The sequence below is a fragment of the Lepidothrix coronata genome, unplaced genomic scaffold (genome assembly GCF_001604755.1).
Source record: "Lepidothrix coronata isolate B3197 unplaced genomic scaffold, Lepidothrix_coronata-1.0 Scaffold33, whole genome shotgun sequence".
NCBI classification, from domain to species: Eukaryota; Metazoa; Chordata; class Aves; order Passeriformes; family Pipridae; genus Lepidothrix; species Lepidothrix coronata.
In genome coordinates this window covers 1,908,958-1,926,133 of record NW_016690213.1, presented here as the reverse complement: position 1 = coordinate 1,926,133, position 17,176 = coordinate 1,908,958, and the positions used below count along the sequence as shown (strand labels likewise).

Here is a 17,176-nt window from a genome sequence, read left to right as displayed (position 1 = left end):
TTTTTCCCAAGAATCTGAAACAGATTTGCATTGTTAATTTTAAAAAGTGTTTGCATGGATAGCTTATGTTTTAACTTTAGTGAGGTTTTTAAGTCCTCTGAAGAGGTCTTGCTTCATGACTTATAATAATAGTACACATTCTCAGTCTTTTATGCTAGGAACTGGAGAAAAAAATAATTGTTGTCCCTGAGAACTTCTGGATGCTTACAAAAGTCAGTGTATTATTAGAGACATAACTTTCTACTCTTCTTTAAAACATGTTGCTATCATGCTTTATACTGTTCCATTCTTTATGCAGGCTGATTAGTGAACCTAATTTCATATTTGTGAATACATTTCTTGCGATGCTAAAGGATGCATCTAATACTGTTGTCTGGCACTATATTTTAGTCCTTTTATGCTCTGCTTTAATTATAGTTGTGGAAATCTGCAGAAGTTTCCAAGTTGACAGGTTTTAGCCTATCGAGGGCTGTATGAGATATAAAATTTTACTCTGTGTACCAGCAGAGGCTTTTCTGGGCAGCCTCTTGCACTGAATGTGTTAGCCAGAATAGATCCTGCTTGTGTGATATTTTCAATAAGTGATCAGCGAAATTGAACTTGCTTTATAGACATCCATAAAATGGGAAGAACCATATCTGTTAGACTTGGTTTAAAATTGATAGCCTAGACTTGAAAGACCTAGTTGCTCATTAGCAGTCTATTAAGGCACTATTTTTCCTGTAAATACTAAATTAAGATTATGTACACATTGCATGTAGGCCTGATAGCACCATATCCAGTTAAGGTTTTCTGACTTTTTCCATTTCAAGACCTTATTTTCAGTTCCCTAAAATTGTGTGCTAAATTTGAAAAATCTGTGATGAAATTAGGCATTATTTCTGTTGGAGATCATGTTAGTTTTTGTTTTGTTTTGGTTTGTTTTTCTTTTTTTTTTTCCCCTCAAGTTATACTTTAAAATCTTCAGCTGTTTCCAAAAATATATTATGGGGAAAACATGCTGGGTATTTGTGCAACAAAATAAGTAGATTTCACATCAGCTTTACTAAGATATTTTGGCACCTTTGTATATTGGAATTTGTACTTGAAATGTGGGAGAGCACTTTTCCTGTGTCAGAGAGGCCCATGTTCTTTTATGGAAAAAAAACCCCAAAGTTTGATGAAGTTGTAAATTTTTGGAAAGTTTGCTTTTTGAAAAGACATGGTAAACACTTCTTATAATTTGCTTGTTAAATTCACTGACCATCCCATTTGCACTCATATGCTTCATTTTAGGAGTTGAAGAATAGAGCAGGTCTTATCGTGCATTTAATGTTTGTGGTTGCTGAGGGACAGTGGAAGTTTGAACAGAAAAATTGAGAATAAATGTGTCCTTTGTGAGGACAGAAACATCCTGAACAAATATAATGTGATGCATGCTGTAGATTGGGATTTGAAGTAGGATGGGTGACAACAATGGGGCTGGAAAGCAGGAACTTAGAGTATGACTCGACTCATATAAATGTAACTTTCTAAAAGATGTCTTACCTAAACTTGTAGCATAGGTTTTTTTGTATGAGTACCAGGGAGAAAAAGACCTTGATGGGAAGTGGTTTTATTCATATGCTCTAGAGGCTTACCTAAAAGTAGGAAGGATGGACCTCTATTAATAGTTAGGCAAACACTTGACTGTAGAAGAGGCCTATATGATTGAAATACGTTGAGTTACTTTAATTTTAAATGGCTGCATTTTGAGTAATCTGAATCCTTCCTTTAGTAGGAATAGTCAGGCAAAGGAGTGAGACTGACTGGATGTGAAGGCAGAGACTAATGGGAGTGGAAATGCAGAACTAGAGCTAAGGACAGGGACTGGGAAGAGGTCTTAAAAGCAGGGAGGGGAGAAGCGGTTGAGTATGACTGGATAGCATTTTAGAGAACATTCCCTCACAGAATCAGGAGCTGAAAAACAACCTTTTGGGTGTCTCAAAGCTCTTCTAGTAATGGAACTTCGTTGGCAAATTGTATGCTATAGGCTTTCTCACCGAGTAGTGGTCATGCTGACCTTTACTGAGTTTACATGAAATCTCTTAATGCTTATTGGAGTCTGAGATTTACAGAACCTGTGCAAAGCATGTTAAATTTGGGTAGAATCCATCTGAAGTTTGGAAGAGGGAGGAGGAAACTTTCCTTTTACAGAGATAAATATGCAGCTGAATCTTTGATCTGTGGGAGGAAGTCATGCTTGAGATGTAGTTGGAAAACGTTAGCCACAGGAGTGGGCACTATAGAAGAGCTGACATAAAAGAATTGACTGGATAGATTTTTTCCATGTAATTTTTGCTGTTGCCAGATGTCTGTAGTGAGAATCTGCATTAATTTCAGTTATTGAACAAGAGGCTGTTTATTTAAAGTTAAATAAAATTGTGCATGCAAACATCTTTCACTAGCATTTTCTTTCCCATTTGTTATTATGAGTTTAAGCACTACTGGCATAAATATCCTAAGATGATTTTTTTGTAGGCTTCTCTTGCAAATCAGTTTCATTTCTATGCTATGCTGCATGCTCACAGCAAGAATCAGCTGGGAATGTAGGATTAGGAGCTGCCTTTTGTATGTTAGGTATCCAAATGCATTTTCCTACCTAATGAAGGGTTTCAAGAATGTCAGTGCGTGCTGCCTTACAAGAATTGATCAGTTTTCTGTTGAATAAGTATTAGAATGGTATTTGGGGCTTAATGATCTTTCAGGTTTTCTAGAAAATGAAAATAGCTCTCACCAGTTACAAAATCATATAATGCTTATAATTACAATAAAATATTTTTAAAATATTACAGAAATTTTAATGAAAATTTCTTAATGAAATATCTTAAATATCTTCAGTGATAACCTTTTATGGTTATTTTCTTGTATTCTATTTTGAGCTGTAGTCGATTTGCTTTATTTTATTCAAACAGACAATTCTTATATGAGTAAAGACCAGCATGGTTCATCATCTGAGAGTGAAGATGAAGCACTGGGTAAATATCATGAGGCCTTGTCTAGAACCCAGAGTTCCAGGCTGCCAGTGGTGGATGGCAGACAGCAAAAAAACTATATATGGGAAACCAGACAAAAATATAGTCCCCTGTCTGCAGAATATGATGGATACAGTAGTGAAGCCTCAATAGATGAAGGTAAGAGTGATTTAAAAGCCTTCCTTTTACTCCAAATTTCAGAATTGTGTTCTGGATAAGTAAGTCCTAGACGAGAGCAGCTTGACTAGAAAATAGTCAAGATCTGCGAGAAATATCCAGACACCTTTTATATTTGTGCATGCTCAAAAAAAAAAAAAAAGCACAGACTTGTGTGCATTCTTTCAGAAATACTGCAAATGATATAATACCTTGTTATATTAAGTTTCTTTAAATTTAATTTTGGGGGAAATTTAAACTGGTTTGATTTAGGAAGGAAGCATGGCAACTCTTGTTGAATTTGTGGTGTTATAAATACAAAGGAGACATGTTATTCCTCTCTTGATAAGCTGTTATAACAGCAAAGTAAATGGAATAGGTTATTGGCTATGGTGCATATGGTCATTGCAGTGTGCATTACTGGAATGTTCTGTATGTTTTCTTCTCTTGAAAGAAATTACTACAAAGATTAGATTAATGTATTTTTTCCATGATGCTGAAAGTTGGATGTAAACAATGGATATTCTCTTATGTGCTGTATATTTTTTGATTTTAAGTCAGGGTGGCAACTTGACCTAGAGGCTGAGAATTCTGCTGTCAGTATTTTGTCAATATGCTTTTTGTATTTGAAAATAGCTGTATGTGAGAATTGTGTCTGTAGCCAGTTTCGAGTGTGAAAAGTGAGCTTTTGTGGAAGTCAGATAAAAGTCAGATTCTAATACAGGTACTGTGCTATAGTAAGATATTTGTTGGTCTCCCTTTAGTACATTAAAATGCAGAAGTTTTTTGGTGTTTGATGTTTTCTAATAAGCATGGATACATGTAATTAAAAGATATCTGTCCTTAAATGTTCTATATAGTCCAGAAGTGCTTGAAAAAAAATATTTTCTACTATGTAATGTAATTAAATTATATAAAAGTCTGTTTGCCATTGAAGTTTTTAATTAGTGTATGATCATTTGTGATCCCAAGCTAAGACCCAAAGGACATGAAAGCCATAGTTGAATTCAGTTACAGAGTAAGAGAATTCGTTTTTGATCATCAGAAAATTCGATTCTTTCCTTTGCTGTTAGATTGTAGGAAGGCTGAGTTCCAGCAAATAGTGAAGGAGATGCAGAGGTGAGATCAAGTGGTAAGAACTGATCCTTGGACACCGTGATGGAGAAGGACAAGGAAGAGGGATAATAAAAGTATCATGTTTGGGTTTTATATCTACTGAGATCTCTCAGCAATGTTAGTTGGGGAAACATGAAAGACAAGTTACTAATTTTTTATACGGCTTGTGTCACTGTTGGGAAAAAGTGATGATGTATATTAACAGGAGAGGGAAAAATTATGGTATTTTTCAGCAAATAGTACAAATTATACCAGAAGACTACTTTCACATATCCAAATAATGTATTTGTTTCTTTTCAAACCACTGAGGCTGGTTGTTGAAATAGTCAGTCATGACATTTGTCTTTCTATTTCATCGTTGCTCAGTTTTTTTATCCACCTCAGTTCATCTTCTCAGTGAAAAGTCCTCAGTTCATCTGAGCTTTTTAATTTGACTCTGTAACATTTAAGCTTCAAAGACATCGTACTAGCCTGTATCTAATTTTTTCTTTTGGTTGTATTTTATTTCTTTTTTGTAATTGTCTTCTTTATCATTCTCTTAGGTCATCAGGATTCATAGTCACTGATTTTTATCCTCTTCTGGGGAATGAAAATTCCAGTCTAGAAATCTATATCATATTTATAATCTAAGACAAAATAACCTTGTTGGCAAGTCCAAGTTTTGCATCAGGAAAGTTGCAATTGTTTCTCCTCTGTTCCTTTTTTGTTATTCTTCTATTGCTAAAGAAGTCTGTCACCAGGTGCTATTCCTTCTCAGTGCTCTTTCATTCAGGGAGCAAGCTGGATATAAACCCCATTTTATATATATGCAGACATATTCAGGGTTTGGAAAAAAGCCCTTTTAAAGCAAAAACTGTCAAAACATTCTAACTTAGAAAATTTGAAAATTTTAACCACATACTTCTACTTGCATAAATCTTTAATACTGACTGTATTTTGCTTTTGCTGCTGCTTATGACATTATTCTCTTTCCACATTTTACAAGAAGTGGAGAGTCAGCAGTGTTATTTATTTGACAGCCTGCAGTCATTCTACAGTGTTTGGCAAGATGCTTGCAAATTGGAGTGATGTTTGTCTCATTTTTGGAATGTATTAATCTCAACAAAATTATGTTTAATATTATTTAAAAAAAAAAGGTTAGTATTGGACATGACAACAGATTAACAACCTAGTGTTTTTCACTTTTCAGTGACCTGAAGGTGGCACACTAGAATAGTGTTAGTACTTTTTCACACTCCTCCTAAATTATTTCAAATGAAAACGAAAGAATCTTTGCACAATGATTAAAAAGTTTTAGAATAGAGGAAAAGGCAGAGTGTCCCTTGTTATGTTATGATCATTATAGAGGGAAAGCTGCCAAACCTAGAACTTTGATGAAAAGAGAAAGCTGAAAACCTCATGAAGAAAGCCTACAGTCTTAAATAAATGAGGGACTGGCTATTGCTACCAAACAGTTCATATGTGTTCAGAGGAACAGTCCACTGAGCAGATGATATTAAAAATCTCTGATTCCAAGGGGGGGGAACATCAGCATTCCAGATGTTTCAGTGTAACTAGGTGTAAAGCTTTACTGTTTTCCTTAAATTTGGAAAATAATTTCATTAAATACTTGGTTTTAATGACTGTTAAATTATTTTTATAGGAAATGTAAAGACAGGTAATAGAACCATTTCTTGATTCTTTGTAGTGGAAGATGAGCAAGCTATGTCTTCCTATGTACTTTATTTCATATGAGAAAAAGTTGTCACTCCATTTGACTTCATGTGCTTCTGTTTTTTCATATGTACTTTACCATTTCTACTTCTAAGTCTTTAGCATTTTGGCTGTATTTCTATCTTATGGCACTGATTAGTCCATATGTTAAACAGGACAGTGAAGTGATGAGAGGACAGAATTCATTTTTGTCTCATCTCTGTTTTCCTCCTGCTCCTTGCTAGTAAACCAGCCCCTGATCATTAAGATTAAGGACAAGGTGGAATGGTCTTAAACGGAAGGAAGGTAGATTTAGATTAGATATTAGAAGGGAATTCTTTACTGCGAGGATGGTGAGGCACTGGAACAGGTTGTCCAGAGAAGCTGGAAGCATTCAAGGGAAGGTTGGATGGGGCTCTGAGTAACCTGGTCTAGTGGAAGATGTCCCTGCCCGTGCAGGGGAGTTGGAATGGTCCATAAGGTCCCCTCCAACCCAAACCATTCCATGATTCTGTGAATTCTATCAGAGGTAGAGCAATGCAAATATTTCACTTTCAGAAAACTGTTTTTCTCTGCTGAATTTTCTCTTCAGCAGTTAATCTCTATCACGTGTTGTATCTTGCAGTAGTGAGCTGTGTGTTTCCAAGGGAGTCAATAAACAGTTTTACTAATAACTGTTTACTCTGAACTTCTGTCTTCACTGTTTAAACTTGTTTAGATGTGTCTAACTCTGCACACACAAAATTTAACAATGAGACAAAAATATGATCTTGTCTTTATTAACACACCCTGTTAGATTCGCTAAAAGCATGTATAATATTAATATGTTTGCATCACTAAGACCTTCAAAATGTCTGATCACATTATTTTAAGGTTCACTTATTATCAATTACATAATTAGTTTATTACATCCATTTTCTGGCTTCATGCCTCTAAAAATGTTATATTCCAAAGCCTGAAAATGTGTGTGCTGTGTTTTCATATCATTCTTTTCTCCTCTAGATGGCCATATTAATCTTTCTTTTCAACGTATTTATATAGAACTCGCACGGCATTTTGTATCATGTTTGTAACAGTTGAATGAAGAAAGCAATATATTCTGTGGGTTTCGGTAGTTATTGTGATGATGGAATGTTCTAGTAGCACTTTAGTTAATTATGTGAAATTTAAGGTTTTAAATTTTCATTCACAAATACCTGCTTATGACCAGTGTCTGATCTACTTTATATATTTGTATTGCACACTTGATACATTTAGATTTTAATAACTTATGGTGCGTACTTAAAATGAAAAGTAAATTACTATTGTCCTTAGATGCAAATATTTCTACAGACTCAAAGCTACTGTAAATATGTAACTTTTGCAGCGAGGTTCTCATGGGCAGGCTTAATTCCATAATATCACTAAAGGAAAATCTAATTCATTAGAAAATCAAGTGGATGACAGATGTCATCATTAAAAGGAAAATGGTAGAGGTTTGCACCTGAAATTTTCAACTCTTGCACAAATGACCGAAAACTTAATCACCAAAAAGAGAAACCTGTGTACCTACAGTGTATGTGGACTTAATCTGTGTGCTTGGGCCCAGAATTCCAGGGTCAGCTCAAAGTTCGAAATTTTAATTTTGCCAGTAATAGTATTTGTGTTATTTCTAATATTATCCAATAAAATATGGATATTATGGATATTATGGTCACTTCCTGAAGTGACCTCTTTTCCTTTTTCCTCACACACATCCTGATAAAACTTCATTTTAGGTTTTTATAACAAGTATCCTACTTCTTATATTATTTCCTACCATTTCAATGTGTTGAATATGTAGTATTGCCTTTATGTACTCCAACTATTTGTAATATTTTGGAAGAGGGGACTAAGATAGGCTGTGATATTACATGTCTGTTTCAGAAAATAAAGAACAAAAATAGGGAAAAACCCACCATGAGATATTTTTGCTAACAAAGAGTTTATAATTTCAAATAGGGATTTAAATAAGGAAGTGTAAAAATTTTATGTTTCACATTGGCATTATTCTTTGTACTTCGTATTTGGAAATATTTTTTAATATCTATATTGTGATCTTAAATGGACCATGCTTTCTTAATTGCTTCAAATTCAAAAAAATGTAAAATATGATATTAAACTAGCTTCTTTGTTTCCAGTAGTGGCTGCTTCCTCAACTTTAACCAAGCATTCCACTGGGAAGTTGTGTCTTTCTTATCTCTCTAAGCCTCATAGGCAAGTACAAGATGTTTTCTTTAAAGAGATGGTTCCCTAAATTCCTAAATATTTAAGTTTTTAAACTTAGTAATGTTAGGGTTAATATATTGAAATTACAGTTTTGCAGGCAGATGTCAAAAACTATAGATGGTTCTTTGGTTTTGAAATCCAGATTCTCTGAATCCCTTGAGATGAGAAAGGTAGAAGAGGGGAAGAAAGCAGTTTGGATTTTTTCATAGTTGATTTGTGATACTCTTAAAGCATGTCTTGCCCAAATTACCTCTTTAACAGCTGTGCAAAATTCCGGATTAGGGAGCAAGCAAGAGGGATTGATCGCAATTTGAGACAAAGTAAGTGACATCGTGATGGAAAAAAGGAGTAAGCTCACTTGCTGACTTAGCACACTTAGATGTACTTTATTTAGCTATAGTTTACCAGTTCTATTACAACCACAGGTTCCATCTCCAGCCTATTTTAAAGTCTTTTTCTAACTTCTCAATTGGTAAAGCCCCATGACTGAAGACATGTTTGTTCAGAGGCTCTATTTCTGGGATTGGCCCAAGTGCCTTACATTTCGCAAGGTTTTTTTGAAACATATGGAAGCACTAAAAGACTGCAGTGAGAAAACATAAGTTCTCTTAAATGAGAATCTGCTGCTCTAGCAGACATATGCTACTGGATTTTATCCATCATTTCCATATTGTGAAGGTAGAATATGATGTTATTTTTGTAGTTTATCTTCTCCTCTTCTATTCTTCTCTAGGCTTTCGGCACTTTATGTTGATGTGTCTGTGGACATATGTTTGCCTTGTTCCTCAGTGTCAATCTTTGCACATGAAGGTGACTGTTCTTCTGGAATCTCTTGGATCTAATTCTTTAGGCAGCTTTTTGCCTTTTCCTTCCCTCTTGTTAGTTTCTATTTGGGAAACGTCTCCTCACTGAATTAAAGTATATGTAGAGATTTTCTCTCAATATCTTTTCAACATAAGCACCAAAAAGTCCTTCATAAGCACCTCAAAACTGGTATACAGGTGAATCTTCCCAGTTTGTTAAAGCAACCTGTGAAGTTTTCCTCAGTAAATACATTTTGTGAAGTAGGATCCTACTTATTCAGACTTGTCAAGCTGAGGTGAAACCCATTGAACAGGCTGAGAGAGGAAAAATGGATTACTCAGTGAATCCCATGATAACCAGTTTATTTTCCAGTTTATCTTCTATCATTATTCCTTGCATGTTAGTAGATCTACTTTCAAGCCAAGTGTGAATGAAGACTTACTGTTTTGAAATTATAGAGTGAGGGCCTCGGTATGGTTGTATTGTGTTCGGCAGAATAAGGCCACAGTTCTCTCAAAATTGGTCTGTCTATCTGTACACTTCAGATGTTATGAACTACAGGCAAAGACAATGGCTTACATGGAAAAAGAACTGGTATTCACACTGGAAGTTGGAAAGCTTAGTGGAATACTTGATCATAAATAGTTATTTCTTTTATTTTTCCTCTAATGTGCTTCAAATAAATGAATTAGAAATACTGGAAAGAGTATTTAGCAAGAAGGTGGCCAACCTTTTTTTTCTGATGCGTCTTTATCAGATTACCTGTGAGATTTCTTCCTACCTATAGAAAGTAGATACTCTTTTTGTCCTGCTATTTTGGATGGACTTAGGGTTTCAAATAGTACATTCATCAAGAGACTTTGAAAGGGTCTTCAGTCAAGAGATTTAAGAGAAGTCTTAAGAAACCTTCGAAGCAGTGTTTCATAAATGCTTCAGAGTGTATTTTGAAGGCCAAGTCATGTTACAGCTGTGAGTACTCCAGATATGCATACTCGTGTATCCTACCTGATAATGCTTGTGTACTAACAACTGATGTCATTCTTGTTGCACTTTCTGGAGATTTTTTTTTTTATTTTTAGTTGATACAGCTTCCTTATGCTTGTTTTTTATTATGTGGACATCTACCCATGACATTTTTTATTTTAAGAGTAATTAAAAATCTTCATGTAGTACAGGAGAAAGTGCAGTGATGCAATACTGATGATGCAAAGGTCTGATGCCTGATCGTATGTGTCTGCCTCCTCTGGTTAATTGGAATGAGTCCTCATTGGCTTTGAGCCCTTAAAAATTGGAGACAGCGAATTTCTTGTGGTTTTGAAGCTTCTGGGGAGTGTGGCCATTCAGTCCATAGCTGTATCAGCTCTATCAAGGGAATATTTAGGGATACTTTCATAGAAAAGATACTTTTGTAATTTGAGGATTTGCAGAATAGTGTCCAGAACTAACTTGATTTGCAGCACTTTCTACTTACTATCTCTGATGCTGCGGTTTTGGGTTTGGGGCTTCTCTGTGGGTTTTTTTTGGTGTGAGGTTTTTTTTTGGTGTGGGTTTTTAGGTTTATTTTAAATGCCAAAGTAGCTTCCTAGTGCATTATGACAGACCTCTATTATTCTTCTGTAATACTGGAAGATAGTTCTCCTAAGTACTTGAATTTATGATGCATGTTTCCCCAAAATAAACTCAACTGAACATTGCAGAGACTAAGGTGATTTAAAGATTATCTCTTGCTCTGTCTTTTATTCAGTTTTACCGAGTTCAGATCTTTTATCCTTCCCAAGAAACTGTTACCATTTGTCTTGTGAAAAGTTCCTGATAGCAAGGAACTTTTCATGTAAGTAATTCATGTATTAGGCTATGATCATGTTGTGGTTACAACTCTTTACCTGTAGGAAAAGGAGACAAGGAAAGTCTCGTGTCCTAGAATGGACAGAATTCACAGATGAGGTAGAAAGTACATGTGTAATTCAATATTATTACTGTAATTTTCTTGAAGAATATTATGGAGGGGGCAAGATATAAACATGGGATTTAAGTGCAAAGGAGATCTGTGTCTGAGTTGAAACATAGTTTGGAAGAGAACAGATTTACATTGAGAACTTGAGAGTTTAAAAGCCAGATAGATGATATCAAAGTTGTGCGCAGTCTTTCAACCAAAGGAAACACATGGAAGTGCTTGATAGAATGAATTTGGATAATTCTGAAACCATGAATTTACCCTGTGATTAGCAGCAGAGATGCTGGGAAAAAAAGATGCTGTTAAAGTATGCATGCCATCTACTTCTGAGAGAAGAAACCTAGTAACAAAACTCAGTCGGGGATGATGATAAGATTTTCAACAGAAAAATTCCTTTTCCAGCTAGACCAACTCCAAAGAGGGAAGAAAAACTGTCCGCCAATGGGAAAGGGTTTTTTTTCCTGATGTGCACAAGTGAGGAAAGCAATCTCACAAATTAGGTTCCTCCTGCCAGCATTTTGAAGTCTTTGAAGAAATACCCACCCTTTGCATTGATGTGAAGGCTTTGAAGAAAGTCACCCTTAGCAATGTGATATATCTGAAATGATGTAAATCATACATTAATAATAACAGGAAAGTTTTCATTTTATTGTAAACTTATTATTTTAATAAGTCTCTCATCTATTCGAATCTGGAATTTATGAAAGGATCAAGATCTGTCGTTAGCTTGGAAAAGTTCACATATGTATTTGTGACTGAAATAGTTCCTATTTAAAATAGGTGTTCTGCGTTCATAAAATGTTGAGCTGTTTTGCGATAAAAACACAAGAGTATTGTATCAGCAGAAAAGATCATTTCCTTGATGAACCACGTGATTTTGCTGATTCACACTGAAAACTGGGTATTTCTTGTACTAATATCTAAAAGCTATTGAGAGTGGGCATTCTTTTTTTCTTGGTGTTGAGGTAATATCCAGTGATATAGGGTAGCAGTTACTTTGATCTTTATCCATGTATACCAGGGCATGGGTCTTGTTCTGAAAGACTCTCACGGAACAGACAGAAGGAGGTACAGTTTTCATTAGGCTTAACCCTAATTCAAAAGATCCCATGGCTCTATCATGGAAAGAGTGACTAAGAAACAGGATTGAACAGTAGACCGGAAACCTCTGTAGACATTGATTAGGTGCATGGGGAAAAGGGATTTTACCCTGTACTCTGCTTACCTGCTGAGAACAGTCATGCTATTTGGTCATCAGAGTGAAGCAGTTCACGTAAATATGAGAACTAAAGTCATTATTACAGCTTTGGAATAGAATCATAGACTGTTTTGGGTTGGAAGGGACCTTAAAGATCATCTAGTTCCAAACCCCTGCCATGGGCAGGGATGCCACCCACTAGATCAGGTTGCCCAGGGCCCCATCCAACCAGGCCTTGAACTTTACATAAGAATATTACAACAGAGTTCTTCCTCTGTTGCAGGTGTGGATAAATGGAGCATTCTTCTTACCTTTAAAGGTTAGCAGCCAAAGATTTTTAACTCTAATCTGAGTCTAATGTTTGCTTTCTAGTTGTACCTTTTCCCCCTAGGTTAAGGACAGGTTACCATTAGGCCTTTTTTTTACAATCTGATCACATTACATTTAACACATCTCTTTGATAAAAGAAGAACAACAGGGGTTTTTTTTGTAACTGAACTGTTTTTTTTGTTTTGTTACCTAATGTAGATTATTTTCCTTATGCATATATATCAATTTCATAGGTATTCTTTAACTATATTGTAAGTGTTCTCTTGGAATTATTTAATGAATGTTTTGTCCTTGTACAAGAAGAATAATGTTACCATTTTTATCTAATAACATGTATTTTATTGTTAGGATAACTATTTTCATAACTACTTTATGTACATTATTTATTGAGACTACTTAGTATCTGACTAAACAATATGAATTTGTTTCTGTAGCTTGTGTGGAGGGAAAGATATGTAATTTGTTTTCTTGCAAAATAAGCTCTTAGGTGCTGCTTGCAACACTTCTGTGTTACAAAGTTACCCCAACTTTTAGGAATTATTGGAATATTTTCCTCGGGGAAAAGGAAAAGCATGATATGTTATACAACTTGAAGTAATATTTTTTGTTTGTGTCCTTTTGGTTTGAGGTGAGTTTTTTGGGGCAGGGGGGTTGGTTTGTTTGCAATTACTTTTCCTCCACTCTACTGACAAGCTGGAAATAGATCCTTAGCTAGTGTAATTGCTGTGCTTCTGGTCACTCCAGTGCAGCACATCAGGTCTCATGAAAGCACATAGGAAAACTCAAAGGGAAAATTATTTTATTATGGAAATTCTGATCTGGTCCTTTGAGAGAAGCTAGCAGACATGCTTAACTGGGTGTAAGATTTTCTGTGTGGAGTCACCTATGTCCAATTCAATTAAAGCTTGATCTTTAAATTTTTAAATAGGAAATCTTGCTACATTCACCTTCCACACCACTTAATAGTCTGGCAGCATGTGTTTTTGTGTATATATTTGTACAATTTGCTTGGGAGAAAAAAAAAAGTGACCCAGCTCTCTATTTTGAGCTTTTTGCTTTCAGTCTTGTTGAACCATTCTAAATTTTGTCCTTAAAAGTGTTTTGCAAAAGATATTCAGTTATCACAATTTTCTAATTGTTTTAATTTTAAAAGAAAATTTGTGACATTCCTTTGCAAATATATCAATTTGTCAGATAAAGGTTAAAAATTAGATACATTTTATTCATGTTAAAGTCACACCCAGCTTATTTAAAGGCAGCTTTGACTTAGAGTTGCAAGCCTGAGGATATTGATTTGAATTATGCATGACTGTCTGGTATGCAGTTCCATTAGCCTGCTGGATGGATAATGTAAACATGTTCAGAATTTTAAGTATCCTATATGAGCATATGAGCGGCAGGTTAAAAATAGAGCTGATAAGAGCATGTGTATCTGAAAAATCCAAATCTTGGAGAATAAAATGACAAAAGGGTCGTGTCTTCAAGAGACTGACTTCAGGTGTGATTTTCTTTTCTTTGAAACTGCTTGGCCTGAACAAATGCAGCTTGTACATATGACTTGAACAGGTGACACGATTGCTGTTATCTGCTGCAAAGCATACTGGAAAACACACTCGTAACCAAAAGGTCAAGGCCAACCCTGCAACTTTTGGCAAAAAAAGAGGGGCAGTGTCTGTTCTTGTTTAAATTGGTCAAGATTAACTCTAGTGATTAGGCTAATTTCACTGTATCTTCAAGGAATCTGCTTTGGAATGTTATTTGATTTTGCTCAAACTTCCTGTGGCTTCCAGTATCTCATAGTTCCTGTTTATGTTATATCTGATCAGTTGTTTGTTTGTATTTTAGCAGTCTGTAGTTTGGAAGTACAAGTAATGATTTCTGAAACTTTGTTTTTAAATCCTTAGCACTAAAAACAGTGTGTTAGTAAGATTTAAAAACAGATAGTATATTTTTAGAATTTTGTCCAAGTTCCTGTGAATTTTAATAGGAAAAAAAAAGACAACTCTGAAATGAAAAGTACAGTGTCATCTATGTTACATTTATAAAGACTTATCATATTTCCAAATGTTTCTGTTGCATATGGAGAGTTTTTCGCAATATGGTGAGCTGAATAAAAATCACAAAAATCTTTTGCACTTATTTTCAACATCTGATGGATACAAACCAGGAAACTAGTCTGATTTTGCATTAATTAATACTACCTTCTCAAAGTTATTTTGCTTGGAGTGCCTCATATTTGGCTATGTTAAATGCTGTACATAATATCAGATTGGAACTATTTCTAGATTATGAGATTGAGAGAGAATAATGATGTCTTTTCCCTGGGCTTTAAAGCATTTATTTGCTTAATATAATAATAAATCCATGGAAATTTGCAAGCAAATGTGTGACTTAAAAGCTCTTCCTGATGATGAAGTTAATTATGCTGCTCTCATTTATTTCTTTCTTTTCCTCTCAAAGCTTGGATCATGAATTTTATATTCACACAAAATTTGGCCAGTAGATAAATCTTGGGTAGTACTGGTAAAATTTGAAAAGGTGTTTCGAATTGATGGTCATTTTTCCTTTTAACTGAGGACTAGTTAATTTGTTATGAGACTAGCACTTAATGCTCTCCTTTGAGAAACTCATCATCCTGTTTGGTAACAGCTGTTATCTTTGACTGTAACCAGAACAAAATTCCTTTCACTGTCAATGCGAACCACTGCTTTGTGAATCATCTGCTTTTCCTTCCTGTTAAGAAGGGGCTTTTAAAGAAGAAAATGTTTTGAAATAGCAATAGTAGTTGTCATTAGTGTTAAAGGCAATCTGTTGGCCACAGAGGTGTAGGGAACAACAGTGGCAACTTCCAGACTACTTCAATATTTTGTGAAGGAAGAATTTATGAATCTTTTTTATGAGAGATGGTAACAATGGCAGTTATTTCTTTAAAAGAGACTAGTTTGCACTTTAATTCTTCTCAGAGAAGAACAGGGGGAATCTCTTGTGTGTTTTTTGTGCCCAGTGAAGATAATGCAAGAGAACATTATACAGAGGAAAAATGATAGCATGTGTAACAGTGAATGTAGTGGCCTGAGTACAGAGCCATTGTGTAAATATCTCCACTGTTCCAAATGCTCTTTTTTCGTTTTGAGTGGTTCTGACATAAAACTACAGAACTGTAATATTTTGATAATACAGGCGACAGCATAAATGCCACAATGTAGCAGTCAATTTTAAGTTCATTTTCCTTATTCTCTAGCTTTTGGTTACTTTTAAAAGACATTTTCAGGGGAAGAAATAGAAATGGGATTTAATTATAGTTGAATGTTCATGGTAAAAATATTATGTGGATTTTTTCATACCCCAAAGAAAGTTTGAGACAGTACAAAGTTAAATTTAAAACTTAAAATAAGTGCATCTTATGAAATCTGGGTAAATGTAAGTCCAACCTACACTGTTAGAAAAATGGAAATATTTAATATGTCTTTAGTCCATATGTGATTGTTGGAAACTTGCAGAATGATACAGTTATTTTGTAATGTTACTACAAACAAGGGTAAGAGTCTGGTTTTTATGCATCAATGTCTCTGCCTCAGATATTATACTTTAAAATGTCTGTATTTTAAAGCAAATCTGAGCCTGTGGATATGAAGAAGTCAAATACATTTTTTGTTGAGTGTTTTGTTGTAGTACTTAGAGAAGTTTAGGTAGCTGAGGAAAAGAGACAAGAGCAGCAGTTGTTTGCTCATTCTTCACTGGCTCTCCTGCTCTTAGTTGCCTCCATGACACTTGTTTATGCAGTTGATGTCTTTCCGATGATTTAATGCATGGAAGGGTGGGATACAGTTCTGAATCTATGTCGAGTTCATATTACAATAATTTATTTTTCCTTCTGGTTATTCCCCTTTACTTTTCATACATCAGTTCAGATTATGTTATCAGAACTTGGTTTTTGAATCCTGTGTAAATTTTGCTGCCTCAGTGGGAGGGAGTCTTTTGTTTTTAAGAAGAGGTCAGAATACAAAAACATAATGGGAAAAATCAGTTTAACTGCCCTCTTCCTCACTGAATTAGTACAAATTATTCCCAGCTTGTTGGAAAGCAGTCTGCATTTGAAAATGTCCATAATAAATTGGTATAAAGAGGCTTAACAATTTCTGTTTAAAGGAGTTTTATTTACTCTAGTTTATGCATAATCTCGGAGTTGCATACAGTGTGTCTGCACCTCCTTTCAGAAACACTTGCTGAAATTTGCAGTGTTTACATCTCCCGTGGTTATACTGATCTAGAAACACACAAACTCTACCAACTCAAAATAAACAGCAAACTCAGAATGAATCTGTGTACTTCCATTTTCATTTTAACACTTTTTCAGTGTTGGTCAGACTAAATTTATTTATGTCTGTCCCTGTTTTCATTTTGTTTTCCTTGAGCAAAAGTACTAGATTTCAGATAGAAACAAACATGCCTGTTTATTTCATTACAGATGGTAGTATATGTCGTACCTCAGGGTTTTTTTGGGGGGGTTAGAGGAAGAGGAACACTTCAAGTGGTTAGATGTTCACCCTGTATAGATCTCTCAGATTCCTACTGTGCCAGTTCTCTGCTGTTCGATAAGGCACACAAAGCAGTTGTGGGAGAAAGCATATCACTTGTATCCATGGTAACTCGAAAGATACTTTGGAACTCAAAAGGATAGAATAA

The 17,176-nt window shown here is 35.0% G+C and overlaps 1 protein-coding gene across 8 annotated transcripts in view; it reads left to right on the top strand.

The window, feature by feature from the left end:
* Positions 1-17,176, top strand: part of SYT14 (synaptotagmin 14) — a 124,687-nt gene that overhangs the window by 63,395 nt on the left and 44,116 nt on the right. For 3 of the 8 annotated variants that reach the window (XM_017811722.1, XM_017811720.1, XM_017811721.1), the window contains exon 4: positions 2,934-3,152. The exons of the other annotated variants lie outside the window; for them this stretch is intronic. In XM_017811722.1, the coding sequence (XP_017667211.1) occupies positions 2,934-3,152 (219 nt within the window). The remainder of the gene's footprint in view (positions 1-2,933; positions 3,153-17,176) is intronic. 8 annotated transcript variants of the gene reach the window in all.